The following is an 18,901-nucleotide window of genomic DNA, read 5'->3' on the forward strand; positions in this document are numbered from 1 at the left end:
TAAGGAATCTGTGTATGAGTGTGTAAATGTGTGTGAGTGTGAGTGTGAGTGATTTACTGGAATATCCATCCCCTGAGATGACACAGTCCTCATCTGTTGTGTGTTTGTGTGCGCCTGTCCCGATTTTAAACCTCTTGTGCTCCTCCTTTTGCTGTGTTAATTCCCAAAAGCCTCCTAAAGCTTACGGAAAGTTGCAGTGCATGTTAGCGCAGGCAGATTTTTAGTTAGATAGATAATATTTTTTCAGTAACTCCTACACCCTTCTGTTCACACTGTTAGCCAGTTTGCCTCAAGAAACAAACGTTTTTCACAGCAAAATTTGGACTTGTTAAGGCATGAAAAGCACAGCTGTATTTAATAATATTAAAGATGGCTGCATTCAGGTGTCCCAGCTCCAGGGCTCTGGTGTTATGTGTAGCTCATAAATGCAGGTCTACTGGGACACTCTGGAGCTATCATTTATGATGACAACAACTGTGCTTTTACTGGTAAGAAAACAGATCTAGAGTCTCTCAAAACCTTGAAAAATTCAAATGAAGAAACAAAATTGTCAACAAGGCTAAAATTAATTACTATATAGACCTTTTTTTTAAATTTAAAATACCATTTTAAATATACCTGAACTTGTGACTAATTTACAGACACAACACAAGATAAAGCTGGGGTGGGCAGGTTTCTGGAAAAGGCACAGCATAATCTGAAAATACACCCTCTTCCTGTAACTCTCTTTTTTTTACAATTTAAAATGGGTAACATATTGTTTCTAGGGATATCGCGTTTTTGCCCCCGATCCCAAACTTTCATACTCAGTATTGAGTATCTGCCAGCTGTAGGGTTTGTGCTGGCTTGATTCGAAGTACTTCAGATGCTCAGTGGAGGTGCCGTTTAAGACGACATATTGTGATTCGAGGCTCTACCTGGACTCTACATAAACATGAGCTTGAAAATGCCACAGCTTTGAGCCTTTGGCTACAGTTCGCAGAAGGCTAAACTATTAGCAACATTTTCTCTCCATCTCTGAAACATTTGCCAATGTCACATCTTTTATTATTTCTTTATTATTTGTCTTTTTATTTCTTTAACCTTTTTCATGTATGTTTTATCTATATTATTTCCTTTTATGTATGGTTTGATTGCTTGTATTGTTTCTGTTTTTGTTGTTTTTGGTCTATTACTTTGTATTATTTTATACTGACATCATGTGTCCTGCATCTTGCATTATTTGTCTTCTGTTTTTTTCATGCATTAATATTAATTCTGCTCTAATTTCTTTTCACTTGCGTTCAATGGGACTGTTTGGCTTTCTGTTGTTGTTTCTACGTTGACTATGTATCCCATTTCTGCTTTGCTTTGTTTGTCAAAGCACTCCCACAGTCTGTTTTTAAAGGTGCTATATAAGTAAAGTTATTATTATTATTAATATTATTATTCATTGTCAGACTCTCTTTTTGATAAGTCCATCTGACTTTCATGGGTTGCTTTGCATTGTAGGCAGTTGGTGCCATTTCTGAAACAACAACCTTTTCTGCATGATTTTCCATAATTGAATCAGGCTATGTAAAGGGATACGTGCCCCCAGTCTGCATTTATAGAACAACAAGCAGAGATGGCCTTTCTGTGAAATAACCAATGATGGGCCAAAATGTCCTCTAAACAGCTAGATTTCCTGAAGCCTGAAAATTGAGCCAAGAGGAGCTGCAGAAAAGTTACATCACTTCAGTAACAATATGCTTAAATGTTATTATGGGACTTCTTAAGTATTAATTTCAGATTACAATATTGTTGGAGAACACAGTTCAGCAAAGAGTAAAAAGAACTGTATGCAAAAAATGCAAAATGCATTTCCATTTACACTAAATTTTAAGAATGCATAAACTCTGGTAAGGGTAAAGGATAAATAATAATTAAGGCTTTATTTAATGCATGCTGTCAATAAAGGAACTGTGTGTCATCTGTATTATGAGTTGTCCTTCTAACTTTTGTTTTATAAGCCTCTGTTACATATTTGGGTGTGTAACTGTACATGTAGATATTATCTGGTTTTGTAAAATGCAGATAATGAAGCATGAAAGTGAAGTTATTAGTCAGTGTTGAGTCATGGTCAGGGTGAATCAAATGTTTGTCTCCCTGCTCTGCAGCTCTGAGTGCTGCTGCCAATAACAAAAACTTCTGGAAATTCCTCAGGCTCAAGAGCGTCGAGTCAGGTAAGGTTAAACACTGTGACGACAGGAAAACACAAAAATAAAAGCCCAACCGTTTTAGTAGTAGAAGAAAACGTGGAGTGGTAACGTTACACATGAAGACAGTAATCATAGTGTAATTTCTGGTTTTATATTGACACAGCAAGTTGGATGGATGTAAGACTTTATAAGACAATTTTAATGCCATTTTGAATTGTGTTTAAGACCAGTTTTCTAACAACCAAGACTGAAGAGAGACCATTTTATTTTGCCCAATTATTTAGTGGAGCATAAAACATGACTTTTGAAAACAAAAAAACAGATGATCTATGTTAAATGTTGCAAACAAATCCACTTTAGAGTTGAACACATCTATTTATTTAGTTTACCAATAAAAGTGGGAAATATCTGGCAATTCTGGCCAGTTTTCTGGGTGATTTTGTGCTTCTCAATGTGCTTTTGAAATTCCACTATTTGAATTCTCATCATGAGGAGTTTAAGAAAAATAATTGATTAAATAATTTAACAAAAAATAGATGTTGCCAAGCGTTTTTAATTTTACAATTCAAAGTCACAAAAAAAAAGATTCATAAAATCTTACTTACCAATGTCTGAGCATTTTAAGACGTTTGAAAATTTCATTTAGGTCCATTTGATACCAATCAAGGCCTTATTTTTAGATTAAAGATTGCAATGCCTTTAAATACTCTCTAAGGATCCACGGGAACGCTGATTGAGTTTAAAAATGATAAATTATTGGGAAGTTTTAGTGAAAGTTTTTTTCTCATGGCAGAAAACACATGGTAACCAAGGAGATTAGAGAAATGACCTATGCAGGGGCATTTTCAGGTGAAGAAATGGTGAGTAATGTTAAATAACTGACGTTACTTTGGACAGATGCGAAACCCAAAAATTGCACAATTTTACATAATGCATTATTTCGCACAGTCAAACACAGGTGATAGACTGACTGGTCACATACCTGCTCTCCTTAGTTTGCTGTCAAACCGCTCAATTCAAAAGCTTAAGCCCTGTCAGTCTGCACAGTAATGCTTGACCTGTCTGTGTCTTCTGCTCGCACTTTCGGTGATCTTCTAGGAGCGAATTTAAGATCTTGAAGGTCTGGTCTTGACCAGTTCCTCTGAAAAAACACACACACAAACAAAAACTAAAGTTAGCTTCCTCTCTGACAAGCTAAGGATAGCAGTTAGCCATTTTTAAATACGATTATTTTTTACCAGGGGATTGGCTAGTTACAATATTCCGTGGCTGGTGAAGACTTTAAACTGCGTGCTTTGTATAAAATAATCCAAATTCTTCATGGTGGCTGCAGAAACACTCTCGTGCTTCTGTACCTTAAGAGGTATTTCCAAAAGCTGCTGCTAATCAGCTGATCTTCGTGGCTAACCGGGCTAACTCTAACTCTTATCAGCATTGAGCATGCGCAGTGTTGTTTTCCCACGCTCACAACACCTGATTTTAGATGGCCTCGTGGACCAAGAAAAAATTTAATTCTGTCAGCTACTGTTTCTAAATTGTAGAATAATGAAAAATAACAATAGCAATCAAGTTTATTTTATGTCATGCATTAATTAATGCATAAAATGTTGCACTACCTGCGGGTGGGACTGACACAGGATAAAAGTCACTTTTCCTGGAAAAATGTGATCAATTAATTAATGATTTAATTACGTACTGGCAACATTTTTTGTAGTTTCTACAGTTGCTCTCCGATATAACTTCTTGAAGGGTCTTATTAGCTGCAGTAATCACTAAGGATTTCATGTTTTATAATCGCAAAATAATATTTGTGTTATAGTAAGTCTTTACAACTCTTTTCTGAATTGTTACAAACCAAACAATTAATCTTTTAATTGAAGGAATAATCCGCACATTAATGCATGATGAAAATAATCATTATTTGCTGTTTGACTTCAACTAACTATAAATCAAATAGGATATCCAGCTTTATATTAATGTATTGAAGGACAGTGATATATCAGCTACGGGAGCCATTTTTGTTTTAAATCATTTTATCTTTAATACTTTAAGTCATAAACTATAATTTTCCTCATTATACTTACACACTTAAACGTAATGAACATTATGAGTTCAACACTTTTACTTGTAATGGAGTATGTTTATCTTTAATTTGGTAGTGGTAATTCTACTGAAGAAAGTATCTGAATACTTCTTTCGTCCCTTTTTTCTTTCTTTTTATTTTGAAGGGTAATACAGGAAGTCGGGTCTTGTTTTGCGGTAGCTTGACAGTTTCGGCGGCGGGAGCATGAATCACATGTCTGCACCGTCCCCGTTATCCGCTGGTATAAAACAGAGCAGCAGAGAGGCTGGAGCAGCTTCAGACGGTCTGGAGTCTCAGGAAACAAACAGAGGTGAGTCACAGGCTTTTATTTTTTCAGAGTCTGCAGCTCGGTGATGCTCAGAGGAAAATGGGCTATTTATAGGATATGCAATTACCACTGTGTCATTAGGATAAATTATATTAGAATAGAGTGCAATGGAATTTCCAAGTTTACCTTATGCAACATCAACATTTCTGACTCTAATTCGGCTGTATAATGTGCATAATGTGATTTTATTTTAAAATCCTCCAGTTGTTTTTCTTCATGCAGACTTAATGTTGACAAGGTGATTGCTGTTTATATTGCTTACTCATGGGTGTGACCTCCATCTTTGGATCAAAACAACTGGATTAGGGTAGATGACGTCATATTGTGGCTGCCTCACTTTAGTGCACTTTAAGCTAGACACACCCAGCAGCAGCAATACTAACTGCAAAATAGTAATATGCTATTAACATGCTATTTGACTGTTGACGGTGTTGTAAAAGAAGATTCTGACAGTTTGAATGATATAATACTCCTCCAAATTTACTAAAATTGAAAATTTTGTACATATTTTAGTTTGAGATGACCCTAATTTCTCTTAAACCACATGACAAGTGAATCCTTTGGGTGCAGAAATCCCCAAACACCTTAAATGAGGCCAACATGAGGCCATGTGTGACAGTGTCCCATTTGTTGGAAATGGAGCTGAGATGATCCAGATTAATTGCTCCTTGTTATTTTAGTATTGGGGAAGTCGTTTGTGCAGGTTTGAGCTTTTAAACGACACAGTGACACAGACATAGAATTGAATAATAGTGAAAACAAGCATCAGCAGAAGCAGCGAGTTGCAGTTATCAGCTGTTGATGATATTTTAGACATGGCAGAAATTACATTTAAAAGTGCTCTACCATAAAATACAATACATTCACTACAGTTGACCTACATTAGCAAGTTGTGCAAATATTTGTGTAAGGAAATCAAGTAGTTCAAATAGATTATGCATGAGCTATATGCATATATAATATAAATATATGGTGCAGGGGCATAAATATAGAATGTGCAGGCTGTGCAGTTACACAGGGGCCCCTGGTCTGGGGGCGTGTATAGATAGCGGGCCCCTGCAAATGATTCAGATTGAATGAATAAATTAAAATGGTGCCATTCGCTATCTATGTTCTTAAAAAAGCAACCTACATATTCCTTATTTGAAAGTCAGTAGCAATTTTTATATCAACGTATATGCTTATTCTACATAACCTATAAAATCTACAAATAAACTGTTTATTAACATTCATGCTCACAGTTAACAACTAAATAGATGCAGAATTTAAATTAAAATGTATAACTACACCTGTATGTGATTTTACATTATAAAAAAGAAACATACATATATATATATTAAAGCTTTTATAGATTTCATTTAAAGAGCACTTTTTATGGTACATATGTTTAAAATAATAAGAAAAATTGAATACACTAAAAAATATATAACACACAACATTAATCACATATTAACATGCACTCATACATTTACACTCATACACCGGACACATCACACACTTACATACAACTATGCATATATTTAAAATGCCGTAAAAACATCAATATAAAACTAAAGAACCCTAAAAACATCAGCTATCTATCATCAACTATAAATCCATCAAGAAAACCGGCTAGTGTTTATATCTGGAACCCACACACAAGTTGGAGCCAGCGAAGTTTTGGCATTTTGGCTTAAAAAAGATAAATGGATCATCGAAATACTTGCTGATCAATTGTAAGCTATTAACTAGTGAATTGTTTCCACTTCATATAAAAGTATATAGTGTTCCATATAATATATGAGCAGTATGTTTGATAATCACGCATTATACAGTAATATTACAGTCGTATGAAATATGTACTGTAATATATTCTGTGTAAAAATGGAAGACAAGGCCATATCGTAGATAACATAAAATAAGAATACAATAATACCAATATAATATTAATATAGTACTATCATATAGTGATATATGTAATATTGTGCAATGTAGAACAGCATCTGAGGCAGATGTTTTTCTGCATTTCACTTCACGAGGCTGATACAGAACTTTCTGGAAGGCCTCGCCAGTAACATCTGCACGGTTGGTCGGTTTGCATTCTTCAGTTGTGTAACGAGCTTCCCTGCAGCTGCTACTCAGCAAATAATGTAGCTCGACCTCTGCAGTGTAAATTATTTCTCCTTTATTTCCTTTTTTTTTATGTGTTTAACTTTCTCTCTGTCAACCTTCCCCTGACTGTTTTTTTTAAAGCATTACTCATTCTTTCCTCCCTCTGCACGTCAAGTCTTACTCATTCTGTGTTATTTTCCTCAATAAAGAAAAAGGTCTCACTGGTCACAGTCAGCCCCTGTTTACAAACCTTCCAGTAACTGGCATGCTGTAATTAAAGCGAGAGGATTATTGTCACATGAATAATGACCTCATTGTGTAAACGGCTGCAGTTTGCTGCACTGTACATGTTAAACTCATGAGCTCATATAGAGCGGAGAACCAGGTGGGCGTCCAATGTTTTCTTTCTGTTTTTCACTGCAGATTAAAAGCACAGAGATTCAGACAGGGGATATGATCAGTACATTGAATTTTCTTCCCTCTAATTCTCAAAAGAGCTTCAATTAAAAGTTTGAAGATAAGATACAATTAAATATACTCGTATATGTCACTGTGTGACAGTGTGGAATAAGATGGGAAAAAGTGGGGACATTTTTCAGTTAAGAGGTCAAATAACGGATTGATGTAAAACTTATGAATCCATTTTTGTGTTTAAAGGACAGCTTTATACCAAATGCAAAAACAACATGCTGCACTTTGCTTGTCTCCATAGGAACAGGAGGTGGTGGGCGAGCAGGTGACTGCACAAACATGACTGAGCAGGGGATGAATTGGCAAAGACAACAAGTTACATAAGATATATTTTGTTCTCAGGAAATTTTATTCATTCCATTTTCTGAACACACATAATGGAAAGTAAACAAGTAACTTTATTTCATAGTGGTCAGCATCCCTCTCATGGATAATACAATGACTTAGCATGACTTCACTTACACTATATGGTCAAAAGTATCCTGTCAGCACTCTTAAAATTAGTATACTCAGTATTTTTATTTTACTAAAATGACTGCATGATGTGAAAGGTCACTCATAGTGATGAACCCAAAGACAATTATCACCTAATTATATTTACCTTCAGCTTGTTTTAGCATTTTTCAGCTCATTGTTTTTTTGTTTTTGGGCCCACAAGTTTACTGTTAAGATACAGCCTATGACTATCCTTCAATATGCAATTTTGCAATACAGATAATCTGCAAAATGTCAAATATCGGCACCGATAATTGGCCCCTTTTGAGGAAAACTAGAACTCAGACTGCGAGCCAGGCCAACATCAGTGACTGACATCGCTCATGCTCTTGTGGCTGCATAAGAACAAAACCCTGCAGCCAGGTTTCAAAATCTGGAGAAAACTAGAGGTTGTTATAGCAGCATGGTTTAGGAATGAGACATTAAATAGTCACATATGGTTGTAATGCTTAGGTGTCCACTTACTTTTGGCCATAGAGTATAATGTATGCTGAGTGTTATTCATTCACTTTTACGACTCTGGCTCGCAAACTTCAGATCATGCCATTGCTTTGCTAGACAGTGGCGGATAGATTGGTGCAGTTTGATCACGTTACTGCGTATTTTGAGGAAAGGGAGGATAATATCCAGCTGCAGAAATAATCAGCAGAGAGTAGACTCACAGAGAGGGATGAATACTGTCTGAGGAAAGCTGCACAGAGAGCAGAGACAGTCAGCCCATCTGTGTGCTTACTTTATCTCTGTCTTTTTCTTCTGTGTGTTTGAACGTGAATAAAAAAATATCTGCAGACACTTTGTGTTGAAGCTGTCATTGTTGAAAATACGGGCAGCTGACCAAGCAAGCACACGTCAGAGGGGAAAAAATAAGCAGAGAAAGGGCCTGCTGTTCTCTTTATATAATGCACAGTTGGTCAAAGTCACAGGAAACTGATCTGAGGTCAGTTTGGTGATGATGTCCTTGCTAACAGGAGACAAAGATCCATTCAGCAAGCATCAGTCTGAATTATTTATTAGTGTTGATCAGTGCTGTTATTTTTATGTTTTGCTGTGTAAGGGTGAAAAACTGCTGAGCAATGATGGTCATTTTCTACTGCGTAGGTCTCTGTCTGAGTTGCAGCTCGTGTCGCCCTCTAGTGGGGACAGAGGGGCGTTACAACAGCAGTTTAGACTGAATCTTTTATGTTTTTATTTTCTCCAGGTTTATCTCATCATTGCCTGCTGGCCCTGTGAGAGTCAGAGAGGATGTTAATGATGATGATGATGATGAAGAAGAAGGGGTCCAAGACTCTGGCTGTGGTGGCTCTACTTCTGGCCTCAGCCAGCTGCATCGTTCCTCCATCAAAAGACGATCTCAACGGTGAGTTTCTCTGCAGCCACATTACAAAACTTTAAAGGATTGTTTTTTTCGAATTACAGAAAACATTGTGTGTGTGTGTGTGTGTGTGTGTGTGTGTGTGTGTGTTTATGTATTTTCTTTTTTTTTCCATTTTCCAGTAAAAACAGTACAGAGTAAGCTCTGTAGAGTATCCCCATTGGCCACACAATCTTGAATTATTTTAAAATAATAATTGTTAATATTGTTAATAATTGTTAATAATAACAATCAGAAAACTGATTGATTGACTTAAAAAAGTTAAGTAAATATAATTATTCATCTTAATTAATGTTTGTGTAATTTTAACTTGTTAAATTGACTTAAAATGTATCTGTATTTAATGATTTTCTCAAGTTGTTGCAACTTAAAAATGATAAGTGAAATGATTGTGTTCTTTTGTGTGTAACCAACTTCAAAAAACCAGGTTAGTCTGACTAAACTTGATCATCACAAAGAGGATTTTGGCAATGAATGAAGTTAGAAAATCTGCGAGTTCCGTTTTCTCAACATGTTTAAGAAAATACAAATATGAGTGACTGGTATGCAACCAGAATATCGATATATAGCACAGTAAACATGGTTTACTGAAGTTGCTTAAGCTAGAAACATTGATTTAATTAGTATTATGTTTCTTAAGTTGCAGCAACTTCACAAAATCAATTAAATATGAGAACATTTTAAGTGCAAGTCAAGAGTTGCAAAAATATCACACATATATTTTAATTTACTTAAATCCTCAGTTTGGTCAAAGTCAGCAAAAATGCAGGAGCCTGTTACAGGAACCACTTGCAGTGAATATGTGATATTTTGTCTTTTTTACAGAGATCTCAATCCAGGGAGGAAAGTATGTGGATGAACAGATTGAAAATGCCGTTAACGGAGTGAAGGAGATGAAGAGCGTGATGCAGAAATCCTCAGATGACCACAAAAAGTTTTTGGACGCCCTGGAGAAAACCAAGGAGCAGAAAGAGGTAGAAATGATTTGTTTTGGATATCATGGTGTTTCTTTACATGATGGAAAGATTATTGAAATAACACAGGTTTTTTTTCATATATAGATACAGTAGGTGTTATGATATGATCCACTGGATTCTTTTTACTATACAGACAGGGTTCCCACAGTCATGAAAAACCTGGAACAGTCATGGAATTTCACAATCATAAAAATAGCCTATCAATGTCAGGCTACGTTTCAAAGGTTTAAAAATCGTTGTAAGTTTTGGAGAAGTCATGGAATTGTGTTGTGTGTAATAAAATTGCTACACTCATCTTGTATGGATACTCTTCCAAATAATGTAACATAATGGAAAATTTGTTTTCAGAAACTGTCAATGTACCGTAGCTCTGATATGTGTCAACATTTTGTTTCTCTTCCTTCATGTACGCCAGCTAGCAAATATTATCATGGGTCCTTGAAAAAGCATGGAAAAGTTTTGAAATTTTGTATATTTAATTTTATATAAGTGGAAATTGAAAAACAAATTATTTGCAAGGGAGCAAAAGGCATGATGCAGAATCAAAAACAAATTCAACCATTGTCTTGCATGGCAAGTGTTCATTTGTTTTGTTATTTTACTCATTTATTTACAAAAAGAACTGAATTCCTAAAAAAAAATATTGCAGGAAGAAATTGCTTTTTTAAAGATGATTGCTATCTGAACAGTTCTGACAACAGTACTCACTTTTGTTCAAGTCTACAGATGCTCAAACTTACTAATATTTGATCCCTTGGAAACAAGATGCAACAACAAAAACTGCGACAACCACTGAGTTATAAGCATCCTACCAAAATAAGAGCTTACCTGTTGAAGTTGTTGTATCTGTTTCCCGACAGGAAGCGATGCGTGTGGCTCAGGAGATGGAGGCCAAGCTGGAGCAGGAGGAGGAGGTTTGCAATGAGACGATGAAGGCTCTGTGGGAGGAGTGCAAGCCCTGTCTGAAGAACACCTGCGTTAGATACTACTCCCGAACATGCAGCAGTGGATCTGGACTGGTGGGACGCCAGGTCAGACCATCACATGTTCACATACATGTACTGCATACAATATTATATACACAGGGCTTTTAGTATAATCCAGATGTCAGTCGGTTCATGCCAACTTATATAAAGCACTTTCATTGAATACGCATTGCTTTGAGAATCAGACCAGTACTGCAGAATTCATTTAAAATTACTGTACTCAGCAGTGCGTTGTGACAAAGCGTATCTACTCAAGTACTGCACTTACTTAGGTACAAATTTGAGGTACTTGTTCTTTACTTAAGTCTATTTGAGCTGGCATCTAGCGGTGCTAACTCCATAAACAGCGCCAAACAACAGCAACGGTGCTGACAGAGCTAACAGTGTTAACCAGGAGGAAACCAGAGGGGTTCTAGACTATACTGTCCTGATATCAGCGATAATTGATGTAGAGGCGCAGTGCAGAGTGGCATTAACATGCATGTGTGGCCTGACCAGCTTACCACATGATGTCATTCTGTGCTCAGGATGCCATTACTCAACTATGTCTTCACATAGCAAATAGCAATTGCTATATTAATACTCTGAATGTTGCATACAGCTCATTTAAACATAATCATTCCCACTTCCACCCCTGGCTCACACCTCATTCCTCTCCTGATAAGACAGTCAGCTAACAAGAGAGATTTAATCCTTTGAAACCTTAGAAAACTGACCTGATTTATGAACATTAGAAGAGGGCAATGAGTAATTTTACCCAAAATATCGCCAAGAAATTACCTAAATAATTACCTGAAAATTTGCATAAGACCTTTACTAAGTTCTTGCCAAGTTGCTATTGCCTTTTTAGCCTTGTTTTCAAATTAAATTAAACCAATCTGCTCCAGTGTCAGAGGTTTGTGAAAGGTGTCTGAGCGCAACACAAGAAAAGCGATGACGGTTTCAAAGGGTTAAAGATTTGATTCTAAAAAGTTCCCGTTTTACCTGCAGCTGGAAGACGTGCTTAACAGAACGTCTCCCTTCTCCATCTGGATCAACGGGGAGAAGATTGACGACCTGATGCAGGAGGGACGGCGTCAGGGCAAAGAGTTCAAGAACCTGGAGGAAAGATACACAGAGATGGCCGACGGGGTGGACAGCATATTTTCAGACAGCATGAAGGTACCGCAGATGTAAACACCGGACACAGAAACACAAATTTCTTGTATACATAAAGTATATATTCTAGCGATGATGTATTTTTGTACCTGCTGAGGCGGTCCAGTGACTGTATCCTCCAACACTGACAGCACAACTTTAACCGTTGTGTCTCTGTGTCATCGGTGTGTCTCAGGTGGCTGATCATGCGCACGACAACCCTCCGGTGTTCCACTTTCCCAATTTCCTGGGGCCGTACACCCGCCGGAGCAGAAGCATCCGCTCTCTCTTCCACGATCCGTTCCACAACTTCCAGAGTTTGTTCTCCCCCATGATGGGCATGGGCAGGAACTTCTTCAGCTCCATGGGCTCCATGATGGACATCGACTCAGACGTAGCTCCTAATGAGGGTACGTATTCTGTTTAACGCAAAACTGTAGACGGTCTGTTTACTTTTTGCTCAGCTTGCAGAAGCTTTCTTAGGGTTTGCAGGGAGGTATAGTTTTCTTTCGATTGTTTGTTGTGTTAAAACATATAAGGCTGACAGATATTTTTTGGGTGAACAAAATTATGTAAACAAAAGTAGAAAAAATGACTTAAACTGAAAAAAAAAGACTTTTTAATTAATTGAATCACCATTGAAAACACTGCTACAAGGATCAGTTGTATTAGCTGCTGTAAACAGTGCTTACTGTATTAACTATATAAGTTATTATGAAAGTTTGAGTTGAAAAAAGTCAACAATGTCTTTTTTCAGTTAGTTTCAAACCATACATGTAAACTTAGAATGAACATGAGGTTGTGTATTTTTATTTTTTTTAAATAACGTTCGTGTGTGGTCGCAGATGGCAGCATGAATGAGGACGTGGTCATCACCAAACCTTTTGGTAACGGCAGGATGACCTGCAGAGAGATCCGCCGCAACTCCGCCGGCTGCCTCAAGTTCCGTGACGAGTGTCAGAAATGCAAAGACATCCAACATATTGGTAAGATAACTCTCGGACAAAGTGTTTTATTCATTCGTTGATGTTTTAACCAATAGTATTAGTCCAAGATGTAAACATGGATACAAGGCAGGTAAAGTAAAAGAAACGAGGATACAGACTGTGTGAGATGTATAACATGTAGGCTGTTAAACGAAACAAATAAACAATCATGTATACATTAAATAAAAATAGAAGATGAGTCACATCCTTGATAATAAAATAAATAAACAGAGATGTCGGTTAGGTGGGCTGTGTCCTTTCATGCAGCCTCCTTCAGCAGGAAACCGGAGGTGGAGACCTGAATGATGATCCAGGGATTTTTTTATTAGAGCAACACAATTAGTATTTATGATAATGTTGGAAACAGGAAGGGCTTCAAATGAATGTGATTTAATTATGTAGTCTCTTCCTTTGTGGTGATGATGTTTTTGTTCCTCTGACAGCAGAAATGTATCGTCTACAGTTATTTGGGAAACACAAAGAGGTTTATACTGGTTTCTCACTCAAAGGGGCCCTTCAGCTTGTTGGAATTTACATTTGTAGCCTAAATTTGGTGTCTTCTTATCGAAAACTAGCAATCTATCAAGAAGGTATTAGACTCTACTTTTCCCATCTTGTAAAAACTGTTATTTGACCACAGTTGATGCAAAAAAAAAAGAAAATCTAACAATATAAAAAAAGTAATGCAATGAAACAAATGTAATGTCCTTTTTGACTAAAAACAATCCCAGTGTGATCAGTAAAGTGATTTTCTAACCTGCTCCGTGGTGATGTTTCCTTTAGATTGCTCCGGGAAGAAACCTCTGGAGGGCCCTCTGAAGGAGGAGCTGGAGGAGGCACTGGCTTTGGCAGAGCGCTTCACTCAGCAGTACAACAGCCTCCTGAGGAGGTTTGAGGAGCAGATGTTCAACACCTCCTCCATCCTGGACATGCTCAACAGACAGTTCGGCTGGGTGTCATCCCTGGCGAACAACACCAGGGACGACATCTTCCGAGTTCAGATGGTGCGTAGACAGGGAGGACAATTTTTTAAGCCAAAATCAATATGTTCTTATCACTTGTGACATCTTTCTTTACTTGTGACGCGCTTTTATGCGACCCAATCGCCAGAATAAACGTTGACATGTTCGTCTCTGCAAACCATGGATATCTTACATTTGCACTGGAACTATTTTAGCAGTACTGGTGGTGGTAAGTAAACTCCCTCTAGGGACAGAAGGAGCACTTCCAAGATATTTACAAAACAATTAATAAATGAATTTAAAAATATATATATAATGCCATCAAAATGCTACATTGTAAATGAAAATATTTAAACCATAAGACCTCTGAAATGTCATTTAAATTAGGTTTTGCCTGTCCTGTAATATTATAGTTTCATATCAGCCTACTCCATTGTCACATTCATGTACGTGGTGCGTGAGTACGTCCATTATTAGTTACAAGCTTAACTGTGACGGCATGATAGTAAGCAAAGGTAAAATTAATGATTTAAAAACACTGCAGTCGTGTCTTTGAATAGGAAATATCAGAAGGAGAAAGATCAGGAGGACAATGTTTTGAGCAGCTGAGCTCAAAGTGCTTGGAGAAGTTCGAGTGTTACCCCTTCATTCAGCGTGACTGTGGCTGACAAATAATCTTCTGATTTGGAATAAACCCGCCAGCTGCATCCACCGCTGAGACGCATAGGCCTACGCCACTGTATTTAACAACGGCCATATTGGTGGCACTTGGAGAGCCTGATATTTTCTGATGGGGTGTGCGGTGTAAAAAGTTTGAAACCCACTGATGTAGCGGATATGTTGAAACTTGATGCTTAAACGACGTTGTGGTTAATGCATGGTTAGTTTTAGGCTCACCATAACCCACTTGGTTATGGGTTTTTTTTTCACATATTAACAAAATAGGATTTTTTTAACAAGCTGCTAAATAAAATCGATAATAAATATCACAGGATCACGTTTTGGTCGTTGTTGTAGGCTGTGTATTGTTACTGAAGATAAAGTGAAACTTCCTGTTCTGCAGGTGAACTGCAAGGACGCAGAGAAGGAGCCAGACGAAGAGAAGACGCAGCCTGGAGAGACAAACGTGTCCGTGCAGCTCTTCGATGCTCCACCCATGAACTTCACCGTGCCGGGCGACATCCCCTGGACCGACCCCAAGTTCTCTGAGGTGGTGGCCCAGGAGGCTCTGGACCGCTACAAGGAAACCAGTGTGTGAGTGTCAGACAGGGCTGAAGAGGGAGGAAATAATACCCAAGTTTAAAGGAATAGTTCGGGGATACACATTTATTCTGTTTCCTGCTGAGAGTTAAATGAAAGGATTGATACGACTCTTACGTCTGTGTGGTTAAAATCAAGCTACAGCCAGTAGCTGGTTAGCTTAGCTTAGCCTAAAGACTGGAAATAGGGAGAAGGCTAACCTTGCTAAGGCCAAAGCTAAACAAAAAGCTTAAAAAAAGAAAAAAAAAACAATGGATGTTGTCTTAATTGTTATAAATGCTTTCAGATAATTTCTACAAGTTAAGCTGACTACGCACTAGCTGCATCCACGAATTTACAACACATGCTTTTATTTCAAAAAGCTCAAACTATTTCTTTAAGCATTTGTATGTTTTTGACATATGTCGTCGAGGTCACCTTAAATTTAGTGTCAGAGGTGCGAGAATTTTTACTTTTCCAGATCATTTTGACACCGGACAAAAAGTAAGCGAGCAGAGTTACGCTGTGTTCACAACACGCCAGCGTGACCAGCTGCATTATCCCCGAGTTGCTGTTGAAGTGTTGCCCAAACGCTTGTTATTGTAGTTACATTACCATGGGCTACCGTGTGTCTGATACTTGCCACTAAGCATCTCAAATAAACATCATCTACAGTAAGTGTTCAGTAAAAAAATAATATCCCTGCTTTTGATCTATTTCTGAGCCCCGTTTAAACATTTCGCCGCACCAGCTCAGTGTCAGCTAAATAAGACAGCACAAGCAGCTAGGACCAAAACATGTGACTGGTTTACGCTTCACTGCGTCATTGGAGAGCTGAAGACAGTTGAGACCAGCTTGACTAAAGTTTGTGGCGTGTAATGCTTGTCTGCAGAGACGGCTGTCAGGTGTCCATGTGTAGCTTTATGTTACCTGCTTTATCAGAAGTGACTTGTAGCCTGTTTCTGTCGCTCGTAGTGTGAACACAGTATTGTAGAATTTACTTAATTACACCGACTGATGCAGCTACTTATCAAATTTTGGATGGGATAGTTTTTCGTTGTGCTGCTTTTACTAAAATAAATCATTTGGGAACATTTGAATTTTAGATCTGAAGAACTTTATCACTGTACAACAGCAACATTTCAAAGATATTTCCAGTTCTTGTCCATTTAGGGCTCTTTGATCTTCTGTTATCCTCTCTGACTTAGATTGTGGGGAAAGCTTGATTGATTGATTGATTGATTGATTGATTGATTGATCGATCGTACGGAATGAAAATTAATTTTCTATGTTCAACAGGATTTAAAAGAATCACTGACTATCTCTGATCTCCCTCTGTTTATGTCTCCAGTGTGGTTAAATAAAGTCCCACCCTGCGCTGTCTGCTGACCAGTGAATGTTCTGGACTCACTGAAACACACCAGAAACCCCGCCGATAAACACACCTGGAAGAAAAAAAACAAACCCTTAAGCTGAAACACTGATTCTGTTGTAAATCCTCTTTAAGTCCTGCTTTTGCAAACGACTCAGTTTAACCTCAGAGATTTATATTGTTAAATTAGAGCTCTTTGTCCTGCTGTGAGAGAAGATATTCAGTAGATGTAGATAACAGGCCTCCTTGTGTCTATTATATCTTCAACATGGAAGGCCTGTTACATCATTTGTGAGCTGGGCTTTGCAAAAAGGGGCCGTTGTTCTTAAATGATTTATGCTTCAGTTTCTGTTGAAAGCCAAAATGTATGTAAATGAGTGTTTATTCTCTGCATTTCTAACATGATTTAAACTGATATTTCCTCCACCACAGTTGAGAAAATCATTTGCAGAAAATTCAAGTTTAGAGCAAGTTAACTGAGGCTGTTTCAGTGACGTTACAGATCTGATCTACCCTTCTTACAGATCTCTGATCGCTGTTATCTGAGATGGTTGAAGAGGTTGGGGGTTAAACTCACTGATCGGAGAGATTCAATGTGAGAAATAGGAGTTGATGATGTTGCTTTGAGCCCCTCTGTACAACAGCCTCGCAGTGAAGCAATACTTAGAGATCTAATAAAACCTGCTCAAACCCACTCAGTGTCTGTTTATTTATGTGACAGTTTTTCTGAATTTTGGGATTTTGCTGAAGGCGTTTTCCTCTTGGTTGCCGCAAGTAGAAAAAACTCTCACCCTCCCAGGGTGAGCACTATGTTCAGAATTCTTAAAAGCAACTCAATAAACAGCAAATGAATGAATGTCCACACAGAATTTCGAATTTTAAGTTCAAACCTTTAGTTTTCTTTTCAAGCAAGCAGTGAGCAGTTACAGAGCTCTGGATCAGAAATGCCTCTCCCTAGCCGATAACATCAGCGAGTCAGCCTGCATTCTGACAACCTGTTCTTCCCTGATCCAGTATTTTACACTATTACAATGAGGAAATGTGAATGAAGGTAGAGTCATCTTCTGGTTGGCTCCCCTCGTTATCTGGCTCCCCTTTCAGCATGGCATCATCTTTTGATCCCATGCATCCAACACATCTCTTCCTCTCATCTCCAAGTATCAAGCTCTCTTCACGTCATGCTCCCACTACTGACCCCCAAGGTTAGACTATCATCCAGGACACTGATTTATGCAGCAATATATCTTGTCCCCAGATGTTTTTTTGTAACAAGGCCTTTTTTAGTTTGTGGTGAAGATGAAAGTAGAGCAGAGCTGGGATACGCCTGCCAAGTTTCTAAGTCATTTAATGTTTCTTATTCTCCATGTGTGATTCCAGCAAGGGCGTAACTTTTTTTTTTTAAACTTGTTTTTATTTGACAAAAAGAGCAGTTCACAGATATTTGTAAATGTAACATTTTACATTTTACATTTTACATTTTTTTTTCCTTCAACCCCCCACCCACCCATCCCCACCCTGCTGTCAACATAAGACACAAATTAAAAATTAAATAAATAAATAAATAAATAAAAATAATAATAATAATAAATAAATAAATTAATTAATTAATTAAAAATATATATATATATATATAAAAAAAAGAAATGGAGTGGATATCTCAACAATGAGTATTTGCCTGACTACAAAGGTTTGCTGGGGGGCCCCTCAGTTTACAGGGGAGTACAGGCAAAGGTACACATAATTTCGACAGTTTAATTTTCAATCTTGTGGGAGGACTTCAAGACCCTCAAAATAGGTTAATAAAGGCCCCCACGTGTCATAGAACTTTTGGGTCGACCCTCGAATACTATATTTTATCTTCTCTAATTTAAGGAAAAAAGTCAAGTCTTTCAGCCATGGGGAAGCTTTGGGTGCACATGCTGATTTCCACTCTAACAGGATTCTTCTCCGGGCGAGGAGAGTTGAAAAAGCAAGCATGTTCTTAATTTTATTTGTCAGTGATGAACCCTCTCCTGGGACTCCAAAAATAGCCAGTACAGCACTAGGTTGAATATCTTTGCCAAAAGCTTCAGATAGTGTTCGAAATATCATAGTCCAAAAATTAAGCAATTTATTACATGACCAAAACATGTGAGCAAGATCAGCCTTAGTTATATGACAACGTTCACTGTATGCCAAGACCACCAGACACAAAGACAGTTTCTACCCCCAGGCTGTCACTC

General features: G+C 37.6%; 2 protein-coding genes across 3 annotated transcripts in view; one reads left to right on the forward strand and one right to left on the reverse strand.

Moving 5' to 3' along the window:
- The window catches only part of scara3 (scavenger receptor class A, member 3), a 40,257-nt gene extending 36,679 nt beyond the window's left edge, over positions 1-3,578 (reverse strand). The window contains exons 1-2 of the mRNA XM_088089515.1: positions 3,419-3,578; positions 3,163-3,321 (exon numbers count right to left, since the gene is read on the reverse strand). The gene's annotated coding sequence lies outside the window, so the exon portion shown is untranslated. The remainder of the gene's footprint in view (positions 1-3,162; positions 3,322-3,418) is intronic.
- Positions 3,579-4,423: 845 nt separating this feature from the next.
- clu (clusterin) lies at positions 4,424-17,373 on the forward strand. 2 transcript variants are annotated; one of them, XM_042504088.2, is made up of 10 exons: positions 4,424-4,573; positions 8,847-9,005; positions 9,846-9,994; positions 10,858-11,028; positions 11,974-12,144; positions 12,317-12,530; positions 12,966-13,106; positions 13,890-14,110; positions 15,132-15,322; positions 16,659-17,373. In XM_042504088.2, exons 2-10 carry the CDS (start codon positions 8,891-8,893, stop codon positions 16,669-16,671), a joined length of 1,386 nt encoding a protein of 461 aa, XP_042360022.1. In that variant the 5' UTR covers positions 4,424-4,573; positions 8,847-8,890; the 3' UTR covers positions 16,672-17,373. The 2 variants fall into 2 exon arrangements, with proteins under 2 accessions (XP_042360022.1, XP_087945662.1); XM_088089536.1 differs by lacking the exon at positions 16,659-17,373 and having other exon boundaries at positions 15,132-15,326.
- Positions 17,374-18,901: the final 1,528 nt, after the last annotated feature.

Source organism: Plectropomus leopardus, chromosome 16 (genome assembly GCF_026936395.1).
Source record: "Plectropomus leopardus strain MGB_pleo_1.0 chromosome 16, ASM2693639v1, whole genome shotgun sequence".
Classification (NCBI taxonomy): Eukaryota; Metazoa; Chordata; class Actinopteri; order Perciformes; family Serranidae; genus Plectropomus; species Plectropomus leopardus.